The 9,648-nt window shown below is 36.4% G+C and overlaps 1 protein-coding gene across 1 annotated transcript; it reads right to left on the reverse strand.

The window, feature by feature from the left end:
* Nucleotides 1-2,138: 2,138 nt before the first annotated feature.
* Nucleotides 2,139-5,424, reverse strand: LOC147150466 (troponin I, fast skeletal muscle-like). Its single transcript, XM_086025169.1, has 6 exons — nucleotides 5,392-5,424; nucleotides 5,275-5,311; nucleotides 4,553-4,681; nucleotides 2,934-3,023; nucleotides 2,663-2,839; nucleotides 2,139-2,347 (listed from the first exon to the last, which is right to left on the reverse strand). Exons 1-6 carry the CDS (start codon nucleotides 5,397-5,399, stop codon nucleotides 2,261-2,263), a joined length of 528 nt encoding a protein of 175 aa, XP_085881295.1. The 5' UTR covers nucleotides 5,400-5,424; the 3' UTR covers nucleotides 2,139-2,260.
* Nucleotides 5,425-9,648: the final 4,224 nt, after the last annotated feature.

Below are 9,648 nucleotides of genomic sequence, written 5' to 3' on the forward strand. Positions count from 1 at the left end.
CCCCAACACAGTTAAAAAAAAATCCCCTTGGATGAACTAAAAAAGACATTGTCAACCAAGAGTACTGTATATAAAATCTTTAAAATCTTAGCAATTTCCCTCCCTTCCTCCTACAAAAGAAGACCACATTCAATAACTAGTCCTGTGTGCTTTTTTGCAGGACACAGCGGAAGAAGAAGCACTTGCCTCAGTCACATTTGGGGTTCTGAATGTAATTGAAGATGTTCAGCAGCAGGGTCCAAATGGAGTGCACCTCCAGCCCATCTCCATTGCTAATCATACTTGGGTGGGACGTACTGTTATGGAGAATATTAGAGACTTTTACCAGGCAGTCTGTCTTCTGTTTGAACTCATGTTTGCCCTTAACTTAGACTACCCGAAGTCCATGCGAAACACATTTCGATTCATTCAGGCAGTGATGCTTGGATTGGCAAACAAAAACCTCCCTTCCAAATTAATCACACTGCAGAACAAGCTAATGGCGTCGGCCAGTTTGAATTGCTAAATATAGACTTTGCAGATTTTGTGAAAAAAAAAAAAGAACAACAAAAAAAAAATGTTAATGTTCCAAGCAAATGTTTAATGTTCCAGTGTATCTTTTATAGTATTTGTATTAGTGATTTGTTCATTGACAGTTGGTGTTTGTGAGACAGTGATGTATTCTGTGTTAATTTTATGACTGCTTTTCATTTAACAACATGAAACAAATGCACTGATGTATTCTGTTAATTTTATGAGTGCTATTTAACAAACATGAAACAAATACACTGCAAATAAATGTTAATGGTTAATACACTGAGTGTTCTGCATTCATTGTATTTTGGGGCTCATTACAGGTATAATGATCAGTTTTTTCTTTAATTTCTTTAACCAGCCTATTGTATATTGTAGAATTTATGTAGGTAAAAAAAAAGTTAAATTGACCTGTATGAGTAAAACTCAAGAGAATTAAGCTTTCACAATCCACAAATTTTAAGTTAGAGTTACTAAAATAGATTGATAAATAAATACAATGTTAATTGAATAAAGCAGGATAAATAAGTTTGCAATACTAATTAAGTTAAATTGAGTACTGCAAACTAAAAATATATTTGATAACTCAACTTAAGTTTACTTAATTTATTTAAGTCCTGCTTACTCACAACGAATAAGTTGGTGAAATCTAATTTATCTAAGTTCAAATGAATTACTTTTTTTGACCAACGACTTTGCATATTTTTTTTTAGTAAAGTCAACGTATTATATTTTACAGTGTATAAGAATCCAGTCCAACAGAATTTTGTCTTATGAAAAGGGTCAGTGCAAGTGGGTTCAGTTAATAGTTTTTTAAAATTTGTACTGCCAAAAAGGTTACGATCTCCAGCGCATGAACGGGCAAACCAGTTATTATTAAAATAACCCAATATTATATTCATTTTATTTGAATGATCAAGTGAATTAATGGTAGACAAAATACACTTGCTAGATTCAGCAGGAACATTTGGAGGTCTATAATTTTTCATGGAAGATAATTTTGACAAATAGACATTCAAAGTGTGTCTCAGAATAGATTTTAAAAATCTTGCTGTTAGTCTGTAAATCTTTAAATGGTATTGGACCAAAATACATGCAAGATGCACAAGTACCCTACAAAACATCCAGACCCCGCAATTCGCCTGAGGCCTGTCTCTTGTGTGACAGAACCAAACAAAAAAAAGTGACGCAGCATTTAGTTACTTTGCTCCTCACCTGTGGCACAAACTCCCAGCATACCTGAGGTGTCCTCAAACTGTCGGTTAAATCAGGGCTGAAAACATTTTTGTTTACTGCAGCATTCTCATGAATTGCTCCTATATTCTCTTGTTTTAGTCACATTTGCACGCTATCTTTTCATTTATCTAGGATGATACTTGATTTTCATCATTTTAATCTAATTATATTACCTGATTCTAGTGTGATTTTTGTAATGACTCAATATTTTCTGTTTTCTTTCTGTAATGATCTTCATGTTTAATGTAAAGCACTTAGAATTGTCTTGTATTTGAAAGTGGTATTACAAATAACTTGCCTTGCCTTGTAACAGTTTTTATAGAACACTAAATATTGATTCCCCCCGTTAGTTTCGCCATCTTGTCTCAATTTGTGTTTTAGTCTTAGTCTCTCTTGGATGATCATTTTCCAGATTTATTACTTTGTGTAATTTACACAACAATATTAACAGTGTGGTTTCATATAAAACACTGAAATGATGACTGTCAACACCAGAAGAATACTCTGGAGTTCAAGCCTCTGTCTCAAACATTTTCTTCCTGCCATCCATCCCGGCTTTGTCCTCAATTTTCTTTCTCCAGTCACCGGTGTGTTTCTCCTGAGTGAGACATATACAATCAGTCAGTTGTGTTTGCATGGGCCTACTGTATGTGTTCTAAAATATCATCGCTGTCCTATGAAAAACACTTATGTCCGTTTTTTTTTATTCTTTTATCAATTATGTTAATGCTGTTTCCGCGTTACAGACATCCTATTAACGTGAATTTTTTTAAATTACAAAATTGGCCGTCCGTGTTTTTCACAGGACAGCGACGATATTACAGATTGAGTGAGCTTGAAGAATTAGATCAGAAAAAAAATGTAAACATTGCTGCAACAATATGTTATGAGCTTCTGTGTGTGATTTACCAACCTCATCCTTCACCTCCTTTTTGACCTGTTTCAGGTTGGCCCTCAGGTCCATGGACACTTTGTGTTTGGACCCCAGCAGGGCAGCTAACATGGCATCAGCTGACATCCGTACCTTCTTCAGAGCCGGCTTCTTAAATTTTCCATTGAGATCCTGAACCATTAACTTCAGATCGTTGATCTGATAGCAAAGGGTTGTTATCAACACAACAATATCCCTTTTAAATGTTTAAAAATATTCCTGCAACGTGTGGAACTAAGAGATGCGAATTTACCTCCTTTTCAGACTTCTTTACTTTCATATCCATGTCGTACCTTTCATCATCTACCAGATCAATCTGCTTGTGAAGTTTCCGACAGAGCTCCTGGCAATGTGTAAAACAGACAATCATACATTAGAAAATTATGGGTGGTGGTTGCATCTATTTGCTGAGAGTACAGTATTTTTGTCCTGCCCCTTGATAAGAACTATGCGTGCAATCATATCAGTGGCTCCCAAACCTTTTCCATGTGAAACAAAGTTTTTAACACCCCCAACAAGATACTACATTTCTTTATCATGACATTTGAGAAATACATTAATTTAATAAAATTCTTGAATGGCAAGACTATTAGCAACATTGAAAAATCTGAAAATTTAAATGCAATTAATGTTGTGTTGCTGTTCCTTTTTTGTCCATTCATCCATTTTGTATTCCCCATTTATAGGGTCACAGATGAGCTGGAGTCTTTCCCATATGATGACGGGAGAGCAGGGGCGGAGCCCGAACGTGGCTAATGGATGGGCCTAGAAAAATCAGGGTGGGCCTGAATATATCTCTCACTGAGCACAATCCTCCTGTCCTGACACATCGTATATTCAAATAAAGTGACAAACTGAATAATATTAAGTTCAGATCTTCCTTAGACAACCACAATTATGCCATTCTTAATATTCAATAAAATTAAAAAAAAACCACACACAAGGAAACACAAATTCAAAAATAACGTAACCTCCTCAGGCTTCGTGGCCACATACGTGGACAGCACTTTCTAGCTCTTGTGTCCACAAGCGTGTGCAATGTGGAACTGTGGGTGTTTTGGACACATATGTGGTCACTTACACCGCCATCTTGTGGTCTCAGAAGAGTATTACATACTACAGTCAAAATACAGTACAATACAATACAAAAAACTAAAAGATTATGCTTAGTTTTTTTTCTAATGAGGTTTAAATAAGCCCAAATAGCAAAAAGAAATCAAAAATGCATATAAAAAAACAGCTTGGGCCTTAGGAGATTAATAATAATTGAACATTTAAAAGTATATATTTCATGAATCTCACTGGGTGGGCAGTGTGTCTTACAAATGAAGTAGAGGTGCAGGAATAAGGATAGTACTTGCCCATGCATTGCTAAAATTTATAAGGCAAGATGAAAAAACATGATGTCACCGATGTGTGGTAGTGATCTTAAGTCCATATTCTTGTGGTCAACGGTGAGAAAAAGACCCTTGATTTCGTCCCCCGCCTAACTATAAGGTGTTTTGCCTTACATAAATTCATTGAAAACGATAATTTTCCAAACACTGATCAGAACAATGAAGCTTAACACTTAAATTGTTTGCAACATTGTTCATTTAAAGTGAACCGAACTTGGACCAGAAATCAAACCAGAGAAATTGACTCTTCTTTGCATTGACTTTGTGAGCTCATGTGATTTTCTGGCCCAAGTCTGGTGAGAATATGTCAGCACAATGGCAATACAAGCCAGGGAATTGGAACATGGACCACTTCTTGTTCTCATTGTGCGAGGAGGATGAACCTCAAGAGGTGGTTTGGTTCACATTGGATAGGTCAGAGTTCATTTTTTGTGTTTGAGAGTTTGACAGCTGATGGTCGTAATGTGATGTTTACCTGCAATTCCTGCATGCAGCCAGGAAGAAAGAGCGCAGGGCAGTTCTCCTCCATATATCTGGTCTTCTCCTCTTGTGCCTGTTCAGCTGCCTCATCCAGCATTGTCTGACCAATCTGCAATAGCAAGCTCTGAGGAGAAGGAGGGGCAGACAGTTCAGCCCCCCAGCGATTTTTATTTGGACAGGATTTTGTATTTGTATGTAATTAATTTATATAAATACATGTGAAATGCCTTATGAGGTTCAAGAAAGTATTGCAGTGTAAAATGACAAAACAAATTAATTAACCCATTTAAACCTAGCATGCTAATTTTGCATAATTGTGACTGTTGTTAACTAGGACATCTGATATATTTTTTCATGTTTTCCTTGTCAAAGCACCAAAGAGCAAAGTCATTCCATATAGTAAGGATGATTAGGAATACTGCAATTCATATTTGAAAGATAATGTAGCCAAATCTTCAATTCTGAGTTGATGGTGAAAAGGCTCATGAATCACAAAAAAATTTATTAGCTACAGAAATCTGAAGTCTGAATCTAGGTGTTTGATTTTCAACATGCTGAGTCCAGAAAACTCTCTTTGTTTTCAGCAGCAAATTTTCAGTGCCATCTCTATGTCAATTTTTACGGTTCATGTAATCAAATTGTCAATGTCGATAAACAAATAACATAATACGGCTCTCCATAAAATCACAGTGATTCATGACCACCATCCTACTTTACCTTGAGGTAATTCCTCCGGCTTAGTGTCATCTTTTTCCTTCATAGAGAAATAAAGGAGATTCTGTGAATTTTGTGGATTAACAAGTTAGTTGTGATAGAGTTGAGATGAGGACTTACTCTGCCATCTTGACACCGCAGCTGATTCCTCTGTGGCCTGCAGGGAAGAAGTGAGATGAATGTGACTACTCATCTCTTTATAGTGTGTGCGTGTGCGTGTGTGCGCACACGTGACCAGTTGTCTTCAGAAGCTGTGGGTAGAATGTGGGATGTAAGAGCTGACAGTGGCAGCTGAGCAACAAATGTTCCAGGAATTCTCTTCTGGAAGCAAACAGTGAGACATTACGACAGTGCTCCACCTCAACAATGTTTTGTATTTTTAACAATGAAATGTTTCTAACAGTACGCTACAATATGTCTAAATAAAAACAATGGATTGATGTGCATGTTGAAGGGGCATCTTGCTGGGATAGAGGGGGAATATACTTTGAGAAAGGTACATCCACCCCCTGAATATCAAAATATTTGGGTTTATATAATTTTATGTTGCTGTTATTTTCTTCATAATTTTTTGACAGTCAACTCTATTGTGAAAATAAGGGAGAAAACATGATAAGTAGGCGAGATTATTTAAAATCTATTAGAAAATTTTGTCTATATAAAGATAAAACCAAAGATCAGAAATGTGTGTTTGGTCAATCATTTCTCTGTGTTAACAATACTTCTTGACAATAAATGCTATAGCGTTGGAAAGCCCCCCTTTAAATGATGCCTCATTTGTCATGAACATTTGTTAGACCAAGGGCCAGTATCCTGGATGCTCCAACAGACCTGATTCAAACAATTAGGTGAGCCAAACGGCCGGTGTATTTCAGAGCCAATCCAGGGTCAAGCGGGGCACCCGGAAGAGAAGTTAAGTAGCAGCAGTAAGGACAAGTATGTGGAGCAGATGCTCTCAATTAAAAATTTTACACATTTATTAGCGCGATAATGTATGGCATCTTTGAGTATCATTTCAGTATCTCAAGGCTGGGCCGACTGTCCTCTTTTTTGGAAATCTAAAATGATGTCACTCTACCTAGCTTGCGTGTTTTAAGAATGTAGGAGGAATCTGGAGTATAGAGAAAGGCCGGAGAAGAAAACACATACACTGTAACATTGACAAGAAGCATTGTCACAAAAAAAAAAAAAAAAAACATAAATCAATATCATGCCTTTAAAAACTGTCATTTTAAAGTGCTAATGTGGCAAGTCACAATCTCTACAGTTCTGTGTGCTAAAAGATCATTCCTGAGAGTCTTGTCCGTTATTGACACTACAGGTTTATGTGCAAAAAGGTGCTACAGTATTTCACGTCCAGGTTGAGATGACGGAATGGGAAAGCAGTGTAGTCTGCAACGACTTGCTTTGAGGACCAGAGGGTGTTCTCTAAATCCTTAAGAGTGAGGCGAAGTACAGCCAGGGCAAGTCATCAGTCAGTCAGAGAGCACATATAGGAAATAAAAAACACACTTTAGGCAAGTTAGAGTCTTCAATAAACCTACCATGCATGTTTTGGAAATATGGCCACGTAGTCAGATAAAACCCACCAGGAGAATATACAAAATCCATACATGAGCCGAGATTCAAACACAGAACAGCTTGACTGTGAAGCTGATTCACAAACCACAAGCTTCACTTTCACGTAACTTTGCATTCAATTTATACAATATTTACTGTGCAGGTTGTCTACAGAGCCCAAATTGGCTGATTTGTTTAATTAATGAAGGATCTCCACAGCGTGATACATCTTTGAAATGCAAGTTGTAACTAACTCCGAAAGGAGGGCGGATTAGTATGACTGATGAAGAGCCCCAAAAAAGTCTGTCGGCAGCTGTCAGGTCTAAATTTAGGAGGATTTATTGTGCCCCCTGGTTACCAATCAGCTGCTCCAACACCATGGTAGACAGGCGTTAAACTTTGCCCACACAAAAATACATATACACCTCCAGTTCCGAGTAAAGTGAGAATGATATTTGTCTATGCTTACTCTAATCTCTAATCTTGTGACAGAAAACTAAAGAAACACAGCAAATTGTAGTCAATAAAACTACATAAGTAACAAGGAAGCTATTTTGAAACCCTTACATAATACAGATCCACACAAACTATAACCACAATGATTATCATCCATGCATGCATTATCCAATCGCTTATCCTTACAAGAATATATTGCTCAGTAATACCTCTGATCGTGTCAATCAAAACTCAAAATTACTTTGTAAATGAGAAGAATATTAAATTGTTCTAGCTTTTTATATCATAATATTTTGCAAAATGCCATAATGTTGTGGCTGCAGGTCAGTGTTTGTATATATACTGCACGGATTCATTTGCATTTATTTATTTACCACACCATGTCACAGGTGCATTTATCATCATTGGTAATCAACAAAATATCCATCCATCCAACGATTTTCTTCCAATTCCCATGGTCGAGTCGCGGGGGCAGTAGCTTTAACAGGGCAACCCAAACTTCCCTCTCCTCAGTCACTTGGGACAGGATCTCACCCGGGAGCGGGGACTCCATCCTTTTCTGACTGAGGACCACGGTCTCAGATGTGGAGGTGCTGATTTTCATCCCAACTGCTTCACACTCTGGGAACCGCTCCAGTGAGAGTTGCAGACTGCAGCGGGGATGCAATACTGAGGCCACCAAACCAGACCCCCCTCAACACCTTGGTTGTGCCCAGAAATTATGTCCATAAGGGTTATGAATAGAATAGGCAACAAAGGGCAGCCTTGGTGGAGTCCAACCCACACTGGAAACAAATTCAATTTACTGCTGGCAGTTTATAGTTTTTGGCACTAGACAAACCAAACACCATGTCAAAATGATGGTCAGTCAATTGAAATAGAAAGTATGTATGAAAATTAATTCCTTTGAGTTGTAATTGATGTCAAATTATGTTGGAAGTCACACATACAGTGTCAAAAGAAAAATGTCAAATGTCATAGAGATCCTTCACCAAACTAAGAATGTCCTCAATAAGAAATTATTATACACATTATATTGTTCATTATTATTTATTACCATACCTGACCTATTATGTGGAAATGTGGGCAAACACCCACGAAACAAAAACTTACCCTATTTTCAAGCTACAAAAATAGAGTAATAAGAATTATTAATATATCAGAATATGGAGAACCAACAAATTCATTATTTATCAAATTAATCACTATGTAATTTAGTGATTAAAATAGCATAAATAATGCACAAAATATAAAAATACCTACTGTGCCAAAATACTCAATAGCTGTTCGAAATGAAAGTTCCTATGACTTACAGTAAGTGTCTACAAAAAAAATCAAAACAAGGATAAATATTAAGCAAAGATGTGTTTCGGTAAGATGTGTCTATTTGTAAAACAATTTTGGAACTGATTTGAAAAGGTGTGAATCACTTGCTGTGTTCAAAAAGATGTTGAAAAGCAAAGTACCAAAACATTATATAAACCAGGTATAAGTTGGTATAATTGCAGAAATGTTGTAACTTTTGGGATGTATTCGATTGGGCCACTCTTCATCAGAAATATCTTCACTCAAATGCATTCTCCATGGCTCAAGTTTAGAATTTGCATTATCATTTGATCCAGAAACTAACTGGTTATAGAATGTTGAAATTAAAGTATACCCTTACTGAAGCAATTCTTATTAATTAAGACCTCCAAAGATGAAAGGCAGTTCGATAGAAAGCTTTTGCATTGTTGACATTTTTTATTCCAAATAAATGTCCTAATTATTGATGTCACTTTATCAAGTATTTCTGTAGAGGGAGTTAATAGAGTACTGTTCTGAAATAAGTCAAATATATAAAGCCAGACGTTACTGTACTAAAGCTTGACTTGTTCGCTTGATTTAGCAACATTAATGATGAGTTAGAAGTATTTACCTTATAACCAGAGCTAACTCCAAATTGGTTAACAAGCATCAAGATTGCCGATAAAGTGTCAATTAATTGACTAATTGATTAACATCTGCAAATAATGCTATTCTATGTTCTACAGTGCCCATAGGAATTCCTTTTACTTGACTGTTAGACCTTTTTGCAATTGATAAAGGCTCAATGGCTATAATAAAGAAAAACGGTGACAATGGCGAACCTTGAGGGCAGCCTCTTGACATATTAAACGGCTCAGATATACATTCATTGGTCATTAACCGTGCTATAGGGTTAGAATGTAATATTTTTAATCCATTGCAAAATAGAATTCCCAAATCCAAATCTACTGATAACATCAAAGTTATAGGCCCATTCTAGTTTATCAAATGCCTTCTCAGCACCAAATGAAAGAAAGGCTGTATCTTCTTCATCTTTGCAACTATATAAAATAT

Source organism: Filicampus tigris, chromosome 3, assembly GCF_054856515.1.
Source record: "Filicampus tigris isolate MCC_2025a chromosome 3, RoL_Ftig_1.0, whole genome shotgun sequence".
Classification (NCBI taxonomy): Eukaryota; Metazoa; Chordata; class Actinopteri; order Syngnathiformes; family Syngnathidae; genus Filicampus; species Filicampus tigris.